Raw genomic sequence first — 16,644 nt, forward strand, 5'->3', positions numbered from 1 at the left:
CATGAATGAATTCTCCATCTGTCAGACAAGGCTGAATTTGGCAAAGTCGTGCAACGAGAACCTCACATGTGGTGTTAGATACTGGTGTTGCACAATCATACTATGATTGTTGCTTGGGTGAGCGTGCATGAGCATAATGCATGAGCCTGGCGACGTTTATGCAACGGCCTTGCGCGCCTCAACGGCCTTTTCATACGCCTTGAGGTCGACATTGCCGGCATTCCAGACAGTGACGGCCTGTACAAAGACGCCCTGCTCCTTCCTGCGCTCGACATAGCCGATGACGTTGAGCCATGTGCCGATGTCTACGTCGAGATGCTTGATGCGCTCCAGTACGTGTTGGACATTGAGGTTCGCGATGACGGGCGGGCTGGATGTCGGGTAGTTGTGCTTGAGGCGCAGTGTTGCGGTCTCAGTGACGTAGTCATCGATGCTGCGATACAGTCAGTCTCTGCGACGTGATCGGGGACGACTCGGTGCACCAGCCCAGAAAGCGGACTTTGTTGCCTTGCGCGCATGCGGGCAAGTCACCCAACAGCACCAAATTCGAGGCAACGGGACCAGACATGGTGGTGAAGGCGCCGCAGAATGCGGTGGAAACCGGAGCCGAGATGCACGTGCCATGGTTAGCGCGGACGACATCATACCCTCGTGCATCCAGGCCCGATTCATGACCAGCCAGGCACCCTTCAGTCACTCCAACGCCGCCGCTCCAACAACACGAACCTCTGCGCACTCTCCTCACCTGCCATAACTCGGACACACACCCGGATTTCCTACAAAGTACGTGCGAACTACGCACCGCCCCCCGCAGCCCCGCCAACCCACACTCTGATAGGCTTCAAGTCAGCTGCATCGGCTTGCGATAGCGTCAAGCGAACCAAGGTTGCTAACTCAAGACCCCCAGAACTACTTCAACATGAGCGGCTGGGGCCTGGGCTGGTTTGGCGGTGGCCAGGCGAAGAAGGAGGCGCCAAAGAAGGCCATCCTCCAGCTTCGAGGCCAACTTGAGATGCTGAACAAGCGGGAGAAGCACCTGCAAAACCAGATGGACGAGCAAGATGCGCTGGCGCGAAAACACGTTTCTACCAACAAGCAAGGCAAGTCCGCATGCATCCCGCTTCCTGCTGTTGTCGCTGACGCTTGCCATAGCTGCCAAGTCGGCGTTACGGCGAAAGAAGCAGTTCGAGCACTCACTTGAGCAGACCAGTTCGCAGATCATGACGCTAGAAAGAGAGATCTACTCCATCGAGACGGCCAATATCAACAAGGAGACGCTGGATGCCATGAAGAATGCAGGAACCGCCATGAAGCAGATACACGCCGGTCTGACCATCGACAAGGTCGACAATGTCATGTATGCTTTTTGCACAAGACAAGCCTTACCGAATAGTTTGCTGACCATGTGCGCAGGGAGGACCTCCGCGAGCAACACGCAATCGGCGAAGAGATTAGCGAAGCCATCACCTCGGGCGTCGCCTCCAACGGCATCGACGAAGACGAACTGGACGAGGAACTCGCAGAGCTACAACAAGAAAAGCTCGACGAGCAAATGCTCAACACTGGCAACGTGCCCATCCACGATGCTCCATCGTCACAGAAGCTACCACAGGCACCAAGTACCAACCCCAAGGCACCACAGCGGGTTGAGGAGGACGATGAAGAGGAGGAGTTGCGGAAGCTACAGGCTGAGATGGCCATGTAAGCGGCTGTGCCGGCTCAACCTATTGCTATCAAATGAGCATAGCGAGTCCGAGTGGCGGGGTTTTCAGGCGTACGGCGACATCAGCAGAAGCGGCATCTTGGGCTTAAGCTTCTTCTTTTCTATATATAATCGCAGCATTTGGGCTTTGGATTTGTGTCGAGGCACCTACTCTACCTACGAGATACGCAGGCAATACCAAACTCTTTACCGTTTGGCCCCCCTTTTTTTTTAAACGTATAAAGCTTCATTATTCCATCAGCTACAGCTGTGCACTGTGCGTCATGTTTCCGACCGCAGAGGTACCCCATCAGGCAACAGCTTATCAGATCAGGCATCCATAAAAGCTTGAATAAATGTGCTCTTGAACGCGCGTCGAGATTGAAAGAGGGTGCTTTCTCCGCTACATTGGAAACAAGTTGCCGGGCTAGGCAAAACTGTACCGTGTCAATACACCACATACTACACGATCGAGACAAGACACTCAAAGTTTATAGAATTGTATATCATTTTTATAGCCGATGTGATGCTGCCGCTGCTTGTCGCTATCATCTATCTACTCGAAACAGTCATGTATACCATAACGCATATATCCCATATTCGACGTAAAAACCTACGCGAAATCTCACTTTTGGTAGAACCCCCAACCAAGCTACGCTGTCAAGGGTATCAATGTTGGCAAAGCCAAAATGCTTCCGCCTAAAACGCCAAACTCAAATGCTAGCTAGCTCCAAACAGGCTTGAAGCGCCGAGTAGAGGGGAGAGAAATAAGTGACACGCATAGGCAGAGGCCAGGCGAGGAGGTTTTGAAAACGAGCGTATTAAGAATAGAAAAGGCGCCGTAAGAACAAAAGCTACTCAGCTTTCTTCGATGCATCTTGACTGTTCTCCGTCTTCTTGGCTTCTTCCGTGCCGGGTGCGCTGTCTGCGGTCAACTCGGTCATTGGACGCCGCAGCGGGGTGCCATTTTGAACTGCTGGCGAACCGGGCACAGGCGTGATGGGCTCGACGCTCGGACGATGTGAAGGTGCCATGGGAGGAGCTGGTGATGCGCCAGTCATGTTTGGCGTAAACTTCTGTGGCTCGCTGTTCTCACGTGTCGGTGCTGGGGACGCGGTGCCTGTTGGGTTTGCAGACTGTGGTGCTGATTGGTATTGCTGAGCCATCGTGTTTGCGGCTGCACCTGCTGCGGCGAACGCTGCCGCAGTACTCGCTTCATCTTCATCTTTGACATCAGGTGCCCTCTTGACATGTTTGTTAATGCTCTCCACTCCGCAGATGGATATAAGCAACTTTCTTTCTTGGTCCGTCAATGTCGATTCAGGTACAGTTCTGTCTACGCAAGCTCTGATAGCATTGTCCACTTTCTTCTGCTCCTCAGGGCCTGGCCTCTTGTCAAGGTAAACGTGACGGTACGCTTCGAGCTGGCGAATAAGGTCCGGATGAACTCCAATCGGGTAACGTCCAGACGGATGAGGTGCCGAAGCGTCGTTGGGAGGCCCTGGTTGTGAGGGCGTCTGAGACGGAGGCGGGCCGTAAGGCGACGCTGAAGGCTGTGGCTGCGACGCCGAAGGAGCATTCGACTGCTGGCTTTGTGGTGGATATGCTCCGTAGGGACGAGGCGGACCAGGGCCATACGGGCTCGCGCCTGTGTTAGCATATGGACCACCGTATGGGCTGGGTGCCGGAGGTTGGCTGTATGGCGATTGTTGTGGAGCAGCCGTGGGATAGAGAACGCCGTACTGACCACTCGAACCGGCTGCTGAGGAAGTTGGCGGAGCCTGCGAGTTAGGCTGCGGATACGGTCGTGGAGCATTGGGCGCTGGCGGACTCCCAGCAGTGTTACCACCGCCGCCCCAAGGGGACGCATAAGGCGATGGATGGGGTGCGTTCTGAGACGTGTTCGATGCAGCTGAGTTGCTCTCATTACGAGCCATACTAGGTGGTAAGCGAGGTTGCGCGAGACTAGGTGGCAGTCTTGGTGGTGGTGGCTGCGGCATCGCATGAGGCATGCCCGGGTGATACGGGTATCCAGGCTGGGGATACGGCTGATATCCATTCGGCGGTTGGTAGTACTGTCGCGGAGCATTGCTAAGTGGAGGACTGGCTTGCCTCTTCCTACGTTCCTTTTCGATCGAGACTTCGGGGTTGATTCTCCAAAGGTAGCCTTTACCCTCCTTATCACCCTTCATGAAAGCGTCGTGCTGACCAAGGTTGTGGCGCACACTAGACTGCCAACCGCTCGTAGTAGTCTTGAACTTGTACCAAGGATACTTCCGCTCAATGTAAGTATAAATGGATTGGAGGTTCATCTGGCCAGTGGGTGAAGACGAAATCGCCTCATGAATCAGTACAACATAGTTGGCTGTGGGTCGTTGCAGCTGTTCCTCGGTGTAGTCTTCAATACGCATCTCAGGTGAAGGTGTCCGAGGCGGTCTGATGGGCTTCGTTTGTTTCTGGAGACTGGACAAGCTACCATCGCCCTGCTCCGTTGTCTCCATAACTCCATCATCTTCGCCATCGCCAGCATTTGATTCTTTGCGTTTGGGTGCTTTCGGCTTGATAGTCGGGATCGGAATGTCAGCTGGGTCGATGCCAGCAGCTCTTGCCCTCTCAATATCCTTAGCCTGCTTAATGAGCTGCGAACGCTGGCGCTTTGACATGATGCCATCCTTGGGCGGTCTGCCTGGTCCTTTGCGCTTCTCAACGACATGACCGATAAGATTCCGTGGCAAATTGTGCTGAAGCGCCATCTCCTCCGTAATGAGCCCATCGATATCTCCGGCTTCGAGTTCGCCTTCGTGTGGCTTGCGTAGTAAAGGCGGACTATCGTTCGGTGGGGGCTTACTTGGCTGCTCGGGCTTTGGAGCCATGGGAACATCTTTGACAGGCTCCTCGACTGGCGTCTCGTCCTTGACAGGTGCCTTTGCGGGAGTCTTGGCTGGTGCTTTGCCCTTGTCTTTCGGCTCCTTGGCTTCTTTGGGTTCCTTGGGCTCTCTGGGCGGCGCAACTTCCTTCTCTTTGGGTTCCTTTGGTTCCTTGGGCTCTTTGCGCTCCTTCTGAATTTTTGGCTCCTTCGTGGATTCACGAATCGCTTCCTTGAGCTTCGCAGTGTCTTTGACTTTGAGCTTGACCTTCTTTGTTGGTGGCTCTTCAGGCGTGAGTTCGCGCTGCTGATGCTTCCTCTTGTGCGCTTTCTTACTTTCCTTCGAGGAAGCGGGAGGCAGATTCTTGATCTTGAGCTTGAGACTTGTCTTCTGTCGCGGTTTGGGAGCAGGCTCTTCATAATCGTCCATTTCTTCATCGGCGAGTCCGTCATCGTCATCGCTGTCACTGACAGGATGGTGGTAGTAGACATGGCGCGGGTTGACGCTCTGCTGGTCTTCGCTCTCAGAACTGATATGCTCGTCACTTTCCAACTGACCGTTCCCGTTTTCGAAAGAGAAACTCATAGGTCGCGATCCAGACTCCTGGCGATGGCGTTGCTGCTCTGTGAGCGCGACGTCTGGGAGGAAGAAGTGTATGTTCACAGCACCCAGCTGCAAGTGGTCGCCATGATCCAAAGGTACAGTTTCACCCTTGGGATAAAAGTCTCCCTCGTGATGCAAACCATTGTTACCCAGGACATGGATACAGAAGTGACCCGCGTCAAAGTCAAAAAAGATCTTGGCATGCTCCCGCGATATGCCTTTGGGACCCAACGATCCTGTCCTGGCTACGATCTGCTGGGGATGTATAGGCACGAATGGACAGTCGTTGGGGTCTTCGGGGACGTGGCCGTCGAATTGGGCAGGTACTTCGGGGAAGGCCTGCATGATCATGTCTTGTGGCGCGCGCTCGGCAGGCTTTTCCTCGCCAGATTCGCCCGTAGGGTGTGAGTTTGAGCTGAGAGAGTGCGACGCATTGCTCTGGCGACGCTGCTGGTACTCCATGGGCATCGACTCGATGGGTGCACTGAGGATGCCGCCCTTCTCGGAGATGACGCTACGGGCGCCACCCTTTTTGTGTTTCTTCTTCTTCTTGTCCTTCTTCGCATTGGCCTCGTCCATGCCAGTCAAGTGTTCGCGAGCAGCCTGCACATGGCCTTTTGCGTGCAGTGCCTCGGCCTTGATAAGGCGCTTCATGTCTCTGTGCGCGAGATCGAGATTGCGGCCCAGGGTGATCTGATAGGTATGCATGTAGTAGGAGCCGTCATCGAAGCGCAGACGCGCAAAGGCCGTGAGGCGCTCATTGGTCGTGGGCGGCATGAAGGCATTCATGGGCGGGAAGGCGGTCGTCATGTCCATGGGCATGGCAGTCATGTCGGCGGTCATGTCGGCGCCATTTAGGTTGTTGGACTGCGCAAAGTCGATGGGTGTGTCGAGCAGCGGCAGTCCGTTGGTGAGGGTTGTGTCCATCATGTTGTGGTCGGCAGATGGCTTCTCGCCGCCGAGGGCTGGCATGGCCGACGCATCGCTGGTCGCGGCTGCCATGTCGGGAATGCGCTTATCGGGGGCAGGCGAGAGAAGGGCGTCGGGAGTGTCATGTTCGGGGGTGACATGGTGTAAAAGCTCGTTAGAAGGGGCTACGGCCATCCTGCCGCCGCCATCTTCGTCGGGAAGTGCGTAGGGGAGTGCGAAAGGGAAGTCAAAGTCGAGGGAATAGTGGTCTAGGATGCCGTCCGCTGCAGGTGGTTAGCGGCGCGCTTGTTTTTCGCCCAGCAAACCGCGTCGCAGTGTCGCGCAATACGTACAGGCCAGGTGAGGTCCGAACAAGGCGGAGCTGCGCTTGCCTAGGCGGTCTTCTGTTTGCAAAGGGCCTTCGTCGTGCTGTCGCAGCGGGTTGGTGTCTTCGGAGGATGTCGGTCGACGCTGCTCATGAGAGGCTTGCGCCGGGCCTAATCCTGCTGCACGTGGGTCTTGGCCGCCCATCTCCGCATCACGGTCCGGCGCCGATGAGAAAGACCAACTTGATGCTTGGGAGATGAACATTGACTGTGCATCCAAGATACCTTCCAATCTGAGCGGCCGCAAAAGCGTCTCGTTCTCTGGACCTCCCTCTGTTGGATTCATCGTCAGTGCATTGGACTCTGGTGGCAGCAAGAGCAGGTTGAGAAGAAGTGACGGCGCAGGCGGAATTGCGAGGTGAAAAGACTGTGGGAAGAGGGTGCACACTTCTCCAAGCAAGATACAGCCTCGCAGGTGAACGCGCTCTTCGGCACCCTTGGCCGCTCTTTGGTAGAAGGAGCGATCCATCCAAACTTTCACCTTCCGCACCAATCGCAGCAATACAGAACCAAGACATCTGCATTACCCGTCGGTTTGCCAGTAAGCGTCCATTACATGGCGCCCAAGAAGAAGACCCAGCAAGGCGCATCTAGCCGGCCAGCGCCCTCGTCTGAACCGGCGAGACAGCCTCCCAACTGGCCCGCCTTCACTCCTCTCGTACCAGAAGAGGACCTTGCCCTGCAGGAAGTGCTTCACAAGCAGATCGTCACTATCCCCAACTTCTTCACGGCGTCACTATGCAAGACGTACGTTTCCTTCCTGTCGTCACTACCACTGACGACTACGCCCGGAAAGCCTAAGAAAGGTGATGCGGTGCGCGTGAACGACCGCTACCAGATTGATGATCCCGCATTCGCTGAACGACTGTGGAGCCAGACCGGGCTAAGAAAGCTGGTCAGCGGACATGTTGAGGAAGGGGCGCTTGGTCTCAGTGTAGAACAGCGGAAGGACCTGTGGGGCGGTGAGGTGCTCGGCCTGAACCAGAATATTCGCATCTACAGGTACTCCAAGGGCCAGTTCTTCGATCAGCATTGTACATCATCCCTACTGAACGGCTTGTTCAAAGCCGTCTGACAGTCATAGACCAAATGCTGACAGAGCCAGATGATGATTCCAATAATGTAATGATCCAGCCCTCCGGTTCGCAACCGGTACCAGCGCGTACCACCTGGACCTTGTTAATATATCTCACCTCTCCAGCAACAGGCTGCATGGGTGGAGAGACGGTGTTTTACCCAGACCTGCCAAGAAAGAAGAGTAGGGATCCGCCACCTGAGCCCGTCGTTGTCGACCTTGAAGTTGGTCTTGCGCTACTGCATCGACATGGCGCAGACTGCATGCTGCACGAAGGACGTGAGGTCATCGGCGGCGAGAAATGGGTCATCAGGAGCGACTTGTGTGTCAAGCGATGAGTCGTGCTGCTGGGAGACAACGACCCCCAAAGGACTCGCCATCTTCAACGCTATTCCGAGTGGACAGAGTTGACCTTGGCATTCGCAACAACAAGCCAAACTTGCGGATTCGAATACATCTCGCCACAGTATGTTGCTGTGTGTGTGTTACCATGGCCATTGAGCTACGCGGTTTGCATGCCAAAACTTAGATGCGATAGGTTACTCCTTCCTGGACCCCACCCGACATCTGTGTCGCAAGCCTAGATTACATCTCTGAACTTACCAGTGCAGTTTGTAATCTCACGGGGCCGTTGGGAGAATGCGACGGATGCACGCAGGTAGCTGCGACACTAACCATATGTTGTGTTGCTAGGTTTACTCAGATCAGCTATCAGCACTGCGAAATCGACGAATACGATGTAGACACCCACTATGAAGTCCTACAAGACATCGCATGGCTACAGCTGTCAAACCATGCGACCGGAAACTAATGCATGCTCGGGTAGTCCACCTATCGAAGTTCGGGTTTGGCATGTTCCACCACACACACACACATATATATATATATATATATACAATGGCCTTCCTCAAATACCGATATATCAAAATATTCTTGCCTCTCTAGTCACTGAGCCTGATCTCTCGAATTCTCCCCTCTTGCTTCCTAGCTCTTGTAGCTACCTCACACCACGCTACGCTTCACTCCAAGACCCATCATATCTTTCTTCTGTGCCTTTCGATCGCGCAAGTAATCTATCCCTCTCTGATGTAACAACTCTGGTATTGTGTTTAATCATCATTACCAAGTTCCTTTAGTTTGTTGAAATAAGGGGACAGCAAGCCGGCAATACGCTTCAAGAATATATAAACCAACACCAACCGCATTTGACTACATACAAACATTCATGCTCGATGTTTGCATTGGGTTTCACGCTATCTTCGCTTGAGGCGGAAGACGAGATAGCTTCATACTCTTGGCGATTCATCCTCGGTTTCATCCCGGCGATCTAACGAAACTTGGCATAGCCCACGTATCGCGTATCCAGGAACCCGTTTCAGCATTCTCAACTCACGCTTAGAACTACCCATCGAGCTGTCGCCGGCGTCTACCATGAATGGCGATGACAGCTCCGACCAGGAACCACGGCCTCAGCGTTTCGGTGTGGGCCAGCATGTTTGACGTACGAGTACATCTGTACGGAGGCCGCCACTGCCTTTGGCTCCTCAGCTGCGCTCACTTTCGCTTTTAATATCCAAGTTTACGATTGACCTGGCGTCACCAACTTACTAATCGACATGATGGAGCCACAACACCACTACGCAGATGTACGTTCGCAGGACCATCACCATGATGATGACTCATCGACGGAAGTTGAATCTTTGGTTGGGGGAGAGAAGCAATGGGCAGCAGGCGAATACCACAGCAAAGCACCATTGTCAAGAAGAAGAATAATGTGCCCGCCGCTGGTGGCAGCGATACGATGGATACTGGTGATAGGGTTGCAGCTCGTAATCATCGGGCTGCTGGCCAGAGATCAAGGCATGCTCGACTCAACACGGTGGAAGGCACGTTCAACAAGCGCCAACGATGTAGGTGGCGATATCACCGGATGGTCCCCACACAGTGAGTCTTGCTATTCGACCCACTGTCGCACTCAGTTTAACAGCCATGCAGTCCCAACGCAGATCACCAAGTTCGAGATAAACCAGACATTTGCACCCTACAACACATCAGAGTTCTTCAAGCCCGAAGTACTTCGAGCATGGAACGAACTCTTGCCTGGTACGACTCCCCTAACATCCGAATTCTTCAAAGGTTCCACTAACATCCCTCACAGTCGGCATGGGCTTTCAGAGCATTCCTGACCCAGAGAACTACCACGACCTTCCCACTCCCATCGTCTGGCCCAACGCTACTGTCTTCACGACATCCATGACCCACCAGCTCCACTGCCTCTATGCTGTCGTCGCAGTCTATTCCGGTATGACTTCGGGCCATGAGCTTGAAGAAGACCATCACTGGCACATGATCCACTGCTTTGACTACATGCGCCAAGCTATCATGTGTAGCGCGGATATGGCTCTTGAAGGGCTGGAGACGACATTTCCTGACCACAATGGTGGCAGTGATGGTTGGGACAGTAAGCATGTCTGCAAGGATCCGAAGAAGGTTAGAGAACGCCTAGAGAGTGTGAGGGCGTATGACGACCAAGAGATCTTCTAAATAGATCATGCGTCAAAAAGGATGCTTATTTCTTTCTCCAGAGATTTCTTCATCGATAGAAGGGTGTCGTGGACAGCGGGCCATTTGACATGGTCTTCAGGTTCGCCAATAATACATACTTTCTCATTCAGCCGGCAGGCCCAAGCCCAACCGTGAATATTAACGACGCCTTCAACTCGACACCAGCGCATGACCTATCCTGCATCGATACTAATCACACCCTGCTAATTTTTTGATGTCGATTCCTACAACAATATCTTACTTCTGTGTTGACAAGCTCGTCGAGCGATGCGATTGATATGCAAATCAAAAGGAAATGTTCATGAGAAAAACGAGAAAAGTTGGCGACTTCCACCTGGTCAAAAAGGTATCCACAACATTCCTAAATCCCGATGGATATGCCACGGCTCGCCTTAGACGTCATCATCTTCCAAACGAAGGGACTGTAGATTTACACAAGCCGGTGATGCACATCACGCATGACCATCGCCTCATCACTCGAGGCTCTACATCAATCATGTATCTTCAAATACCCGTAGGACCAGTGTTTCTTCGTTTACCTATGCCTAGGTCGCACTCAGCTGGAGACACACCGAACTGTCAGGATTTGGAGACTATTGGCATAAGTTATACCAAAACATCTCTACTGTTGAAGTAGACCACAGCGTTCAAGGCGGCATCTGTACCTTGACTAAAGGATACCTCCATAGTAGTCAAAGCTTCACTTTACGTAGGCGTGGGATGAGTCGAAAATGTGAGTACATGCACAGAAAGTAAGTGCGCAGTATTTTAGTCCACGAGGAGTACTAGTAATTGATCAGATTCGCTGCTGTAAAAGTAGCGCTCGTTGATCAAACATCACATTATGAACCAAGGGATGTCATCTTCACAAACCTTAAACGCAACCAGGTAGTCCGAGAATCATGCTGACATTATAATGCACTATCATATGAACTGCTGTATACATTTATAAAGACAGTTTTCCTGAGAGACAAGTTATTTTTGTAGAAGCCAAACACTCCATGCCGTTCCTGAAACTCGCATCCATGGCTAATAACATCGTCTATCTATCTTCCTCTCCCTCCATAATCTGGGTCTAGTGAAGGCCTTGACAGACATACATACCTGAAATCACCGGCAACTGAGTGGTTGCAGCTTGTACAATACTTAAGTGAGTCCATACCAGCATAATACGTCCCGCACGAAGAATGGAACCAACCGGTTGCGGACTTATCCACACCAGAATCAAAGATTCGCGCCTCCCAGCAACGATCACATCGATTATGCTGACAATCGTTGCCAACACATGGTACATACAGCCGATGATCATTTCCACAATAGTTGATATGGCAAGGGCCAACTGTGGGTGAAATGCCGCCACAACTCCAACCAGGTTTGATTACCATCTTAGGTTGTCTCCGAGCTGCCTTTTCTGCTTTTTTTTCTGAGCGTTTTCGAGATTCTCAAGCGTATCCAGCTTCTCAGGGAGTTCACGAGAACCGCTATGACCTTTACTTGGGAATAGTTTCTTCCCGGTATTCTTCCGCGATCCACACGATGTCATTGCTAGCAATATCTTGTTTCTATGTCTCTGGTATATTTGGTATCAGGTACTCAGGAACCGCTTTGAAGATATTATATATCCTGTCTGCTTGCGTTCTCTAAGTCATCGGATGACAACATTTTCACACGCACATCGTCCACCAGACGTGGTCATGAGTTGGCAGTTATTTCACAATACAATGAGTTGTGAGTCGACACCTAACCTCGTTGATGTAAAATGTGTTGCTGTTAGATCCATGTTACATACGGTGATGCTCTTGCGGCTTCCGTATGTTGAAGCCCGCCTGTAATGGCATCAGAAATGTACCCATTAGTCTTGGGTCGCAGACTCGACGTAAAATAGGGCTATGACGTCCATGAGCGCATATTGCAATATAGGTTTAATCTTGAGAGGAGCCGAGGATACAATTCATAGTCGGTTTGATTTAGACGCCTCTTGAATCATGATCGATCTAAGCGCGTAGATTGACGAACTTGCCATAAAACGAAAGTAACGCTTTCTCTGTAGTTTCGGAGCCAAAGCATGATTTCAGGCGTACTCGCAGCGAAGATTGCATGCTTTGCGTCCTGATCGCAGCTGTTGCAAGATGTAAGCGCCATGCTCCAGCCACAGATCATGGTCGCACTATGCTTGTCGGTTTTTGGCAAACATCTAATCCTGTGGTACGACCGGAGATTGGCGCACGACAACTTGCTGAGGAAGCTTTACACAGACAGAGTCACAGAACGCAGTGTGATTGTAACAAGGTACGCCAGTGTACAACTCGAGGGCGATTCTCAAAGCGACGTTTTCTGCACACTGCTACGCGTCAGCGTGTCCTCTATACTAACTTCCCTCAAGAACTACCAGCATGTTAGAGAAAGCCGCGGAAAAAATCAAGAGAGACCCCAGAAAAGCTACGCCTTACCTGCCAGCTTGGACGCACCACCCCGTCGGCTATCCTCGTTTATCTGAACGCATCTCATTCAAGCCTGAAACCGGAATTTATCGACGATTTGACGGACTTAATGCAAGACACTTGTTGTATCTCCAGGCCGAGCTGTGTACATTGGAAAAGAATTTGTTTTGGCTCGAGCAGCAAGACAACAAAAGCACTAGCGGCAGAAGATCTGAGTACGCGACTGATTATCAGTGCATGTTGGAGGAGCCGCATGGAGAGGAGTCAGAGCAGTTCAGACTGATTGCAAAGATGCACGAGAAGCTGAACCAATACAGTGAGGACGATAAAACCCTGTACATGAAACCTTTACTGATCTTACAAAATATTAGACAAAGCTCTTATTCAGATCTCGATTCTTCAACAGCTCAAGGCGCCGGATCATTTTGATCTTCACGATCTCCAAAGCTTTTTAGAAGGCGAAAACATGGCTCCTGAACATATGACTGGCATAGATGCAGATATATGGGGTAAAACGGGCGATGCTGACAATCATCCTCCTGACATCGTCGGCGTTCATCCGCGTGACATCCCAGACAAGTTTTCTCGTGTGGTTTCCGAGCGCGCAATTTATCTCTTCAAGTACGGCCTGGGTCTCTTCACCAAGGGAGATCACCATCTTGGTCGAAAAGTGTACTACGATACTACCGTGGTAAAGGTCACACTTTGGATCACTTCCATGATCGCAGCCATGCTACCTATTGCATCCATTCTTGTGTTGATCCAACTTGAGTCACTCAAAGCGAAGCTGTGGACGATCGCAGCCTTCAATGTGGGAATGAGCTTCTGTTTGACGTTCTTTGCCAATGCCAAGCGAGCTGAGGTATTTGCCGTGACATCCGCGTACGTATCATGAGCTCGAAGAAGTGGCAGCCGACTGACATTATCAGATTCGCTGCTGTACTGGTCGTGTTTGTGAGTACTGATCGTGGCAACCCTTCTACGTAACGATACGCTGCCATGCACTGGACGCACCCAGTATGACAAAACGACAAGAGGAAAGAAATTGGGGATTGCAAGCGTTATTTCAAATCTCTGTGATCATTAGTATTGAGGTCTTCGAGTACTACAAATACATGTGGTAGATGTAAACCAGCTATTACAGGCTTATACTGGCTTCATGACGCTGTGTAGAACGTCATGAAGGGTCATGACAGCGCATTGCGCAACTGCGGAGACAGCAGTCCCAAGCGCCTCGCGATGGTGATGAGTGGCGGCCCGTAAGTGATGGTAGTGCACAGAAGAGTGTGCGGACATGAGCACCTCCTTTCACATCCGGGCCTTCCACGCCAAGGCGCCTGTGGCGCTAAACCTCCGCGTTTCCCTTCTCATCTTCCGCAAACCCCAACCGCGTCCTTCTTGTCTACCCCAAGTCCATGTCGCGGCACCCATGCAAGCCTTCAATGTCGTCGGAACAGCACTGAAGATAGTCGAGCCCAGACATTCGACCAAGCTGTTGTTTGCGCCTTCTCCCTAACTAGCTATCAACAGCTCTTCGCTAATGACACCGTCTTCACGATGTGATATACTAGAGCTGTCATTCCATAGTTCCGCCGCCGGCACGCGCCCCAAACGTGCGCTTGGAAACCCCACCACATGGCTAAGAGCCTCAAGACGGCCCAAGAATAACCCCGCAAAATGCCCAACCCGCCGTTGCACGCCCAGACAGGCTGAGCACTGACTTGCTCGGTGTTTTTATTGGACATGAGATCTGCGCTCATTTTCTCCTACCATCATCATTGGACGACTCTCGGTGTTGGCATCTCGGCATGACAGTAACCCCGCGAGGTAAGGCAACTTTGGCACTTCGGGGTCGATTGGCACAAGGAGCAGTATCCTCTCTAGGGCTTTTCTCCTTGTCCAAGACTTTTTTTCTTACAGGTCCGGGTCTTCTGGTAGCTTGGTACAGATCTCATTGAACCATGATCCTCGTCTATTCGACCCCTATGGATCTGTACTTGAATTACGAAGGGACCATTAGGCTCGATATACGTTAGCTATACGATCGATCGAATGGAACACACGGCATGCCCAGCCACGAAGCCTCCAGACCTCTAAAGACAGCGCTCTGCTTGGAATCCGAAACTTGCCTCGGTAGGCGTCATTGTCTTATCAATATAAGTGGATGCATGACTGCCAGAATGATCTACAACTGCTCGTCTCCTTGTGACGATCTCCTTTCTTTTTGATCCTTCCCGAGGAGAAACTAAACCAGTACTCCTTTGCCCACCATGAATAGCGATGACGAGTACAAGCAAAACACTGTTCACAAGGAAGCGTACAGCCCGCCAGCTACAGACAGCAATGCCGCGGATTACGCTTACGATCAGATTGAAGAGAAGAGGTTGATTCGCAAAGTTGATTGGAGACTTCTACCAATCTTGGGTGCACTCTACTCTATCGCGTTGATAGATCGCACAAACGTGAGTTCAAATCCTTATCTAGTCCCCTTGTTCAGGGAAACTTTGCTGAGCAGAGAATTGTCAGATTTCCAATGCGCGTGTTGCTGGAATGGGGACAGATCTTGACCTCCAGATCGGTGATCGATATACCATCGTCTTGGTCCTCTTCTTTCCTACGTATTTCCTGCTCGAACTTCCGTCTAACATCGTTCTTCGAAAAGTTGGTAGTGCCAACTGGCTGGCCTTTATCGCTGTGTCATGGGGCGCTGTCATGATAGGACAGGGCTTCGTCGAGAGTTGGATTTCGCTCGCCATATGCCGTGTGTTGCTCGGAGCGTTCGAGGCGGGCTTCTTCCCCGGATGTGTATATCTCATCACTTGCTGGTACCGTCGCTATGAAACACAAAAGCGGTATGCGACCCTCATTAACCCGTATCATGGTAGCAGTATCTTACAGGACACGCAGACTTGGTGGCTTCTATCTCTTCTCAGTCGGTATTGGTGGCCTTGCAAACATCCTTGCATACGGCCTTATGCAAATGGAAGGTGTCGGTGATATTCGAGGCTGGAGATGGTAATATATACCCTGTACGAACTGTATGCGAGATATGTGCTGACCTCACATACCCAAATTCAGGATATTCATAATCGAAGGAATCATCACCTGTTTAGTTGCAATCGCAGCCTGGTTCATCATCTTGGACTTTCCTGACAAAGCCGAAAAGAAAGGTTTTCTCACGTCTGCCGAGGCCGCTGTTATCATGCAGCGTATTGAAGACGATCGTGGCGACTCAGTAGCGGATCCTCTGACCTGGGCTAAGTTCTTCCAACATCTAAAGGACCTGAGGCTTTGGGCGTACGCCACGCTCTTCATGTCGACGACGATGCCCGCCTACGCCTTCAGTTACTTCCTCCCCGTCATCCTCCTCGGCATGGGCTACTCTGCTGGGCAAGCCAACGCCCTTTCAGCCCCTCCCAGTCTGTTCGCAATGATCACAGCGTTCGGATTCGCATGGCTAGGGGACAAGTACCGTGTGCGTGCTCCCGTCATCGCCGCTCAATCAGTCCTTGCCATCATCGGCCTCATGATAGTTGCATACGCCGAAAACAATGGGGCAAGGTACTTTGGCACATTCCTCGGGGTATGTGGCTGCCAGGGCAACGTCCCGGCTATCCTTGCGTATCAGAGCAACAATATTCGAGGCCAAAGTAAGCGTTCCGTTGGAAGCGCTCTTCAGATTGGCTTCGGTGCAATTGGCGGCATTCTCGCGTCGACGACGTTCAAGCAAACGGAGGCACCCACATACATTACTGGGCTTTGGGTGACAACCGGCCTCCAAATTTACATTTTGTTAGTGCTGTGCTGCACTACTACGTATTTTGTGAGGAGAAACAAGGTAGTTGATCGACAGAGGGCGAACGGCGAGCCTATGGACGAAAATGAAGGGCAGGCCGGGTTTCGTTATACTATATAGGCCACCAAGGGTGACCAAGGCGTTTGAGCGTACTCTTTCGGCAGTGCGTCCTAATGTTGCAGTCTTTTCACGATTACTCTGAATCGTCCCAACACATCGCTAGCTTTCAATCACACCTTCAACAGCTACGTGATCTTGGCCGATTCACGTCCAACGCGCACAGATTACCAGAGTCGACTT

General features: G+C 51.8%; 7 protein-coding genes across 7 annotated transcripts; 5 read left to right on the forward strand and 2 right to left on the reverse strand.

The window, feature by feature from the left end:
* Window positions 1–156: 156 nt before the first annotated feature.
* GT037_005848 (single-stranded telomeric dna binding protein) lies at window positions 157–568 on the reverse strand (the record flags this gene model as incomplete). The annotated part of the gene is made up of 2 exons (XM_038930895.1): window positions 157–433; window positions 483–568. The coding sequence occupies 2 exons, from the start codon at window positions 566–568 to the stop codon at window positions 157–159; spliced, it is 363 nt and encodes a 120-aa protein (XP_038786584.1).
* A 351-nt stretch (window positions 569–919) lies between these two features.
* Window positions 920–1,705, forward strand: GT037_005849 (uncharacterized protein; the record flags this gene model as incomplete). The annotated part of the gene is made up of 3 exons (XM_038930896.1): window positions 920–1,159; window positions 1,206–1,357; window positions 1,414–1,705. The coding sequence occupies 3 exons, from the start codon at window positions 920–922 to the stop codon at window positions 1,703–1,705; spliced, it is 684 nt and encodes a 227-aa protein (XP_038786585.1).
* Window positions 1,706–2,556: 851 nt separating this feature from the next.
* On the reverse strand, window positions 2,557–6,936 carry GT037_005850 (forkhead domain-containing protein; the record flags this gene model as incomplete). The annotated part of the gene is made up of 2 exons (XM_038930897.1): window positions 2,557–6,365; window positions 6,435–6,936. 2 exons carry the CDS (start codon window positions 6,934–6,936, stop codon window positions 2,557–2,559), a joined length of 4,311 nt encoding a protein of 1,436 aa, XP_038786586.1.
* An 87-nt stretch (window positions 6,937–7,023) lies between these two features.
* Window positions 7,024–7,880, forward strand: GT037_005851 (oxoglutarate iron-dependent oxygenase; the record flags this gene model as incomplete). Its single annotated transcript, XM_038930898.1, has 2 exons — window positions 7,024–7,501; window positions 7,552–7,880. The coding sequence occupies 2 exons, from the start codon at window positions 7,024–7,026 to the stop codon at window positions 7,878–7,880; spliced, it is 807 nt and encodes a 268-aa protein (XP_038786587.1).
* A 1,278-nt stretch (window positions 7,881–9,158) lies between these two features.
* Window positions 9,159–10,086, forward strand: GT037_005852 (uncharacterized protein; the record flags this gene model as incomplete). The annotated part of the gene is made up of 3 exons (XM_038930899.1): window positions 9,159–9,486; window positions 9,538–9,645; window positions 9,701–10,086. 3 exons carry the CDS (start codon window positions 9,159–9,161, stop codon window positions 10,084–10,086), a joined length of 822 nt encoding a protein of 273 aa, XP_038786588.1.
* Window positions 10,087–12,500: 2,414 nt separating this feature from the next.
* Window positions 12,501–13,535, forward strand: GT037_005853 (phthalate transporter; the record flags this gene model as incomplete). The annotated part of the gene is made up of 3 exons (XM_038930900.1): window positions 12,501–12,864; window positions 12,920–13,430; window positions 13,478–13,535. The coding sequence occupies 3 exons, from the start codon at window positions 12,501–12,503 to the stop codon at window positions 13,533–13,535; spliced, it is 933 nt and encodes a 310-aa protein (XP_038786589.1).
* A 1,283-nt stretch (window positions 13,536–14,818) lies between these two features.
* GT037_005854 (phthalate transporter-like protein) lies at window positions 14,819–16,464 on the forward strand (the record flags this gene model as incomplete). The annotated part of the gene is made up of 4 exons (XM_038930901.1): window positions 14,819–15,010; window positions 15,075–15,400; window positions 15,456–15,563; window positions 15,627–16,464. The coding sequence occupies 4 exons, from the start codon at window positions 14,819–14,821 to the stop codon at window positions 16,462–16,464; spliced, it is 1,464 nt and encodes a 487-aa protein (XP_038786590.1).
* Between the last annotated feature and the right edge of the window lie 180 nt (window positions 16,465–16,644).

The sequence above is a fragment of the Alternaria burnsii genome (genome assembly GCF_013036055.1).
Source record: "Alternaria burnsii strain CBS107.38 chromosome Unknown 732, whole genome shotgun sequence".
NCBI classification, from domain to species: domain Eukaryota; kingdom Fungi; phylum Ascomycota; class Dothideomycetes; order Pleosporales; family Pleosporaceae; genus Alternaria; species Alternaria burnsii.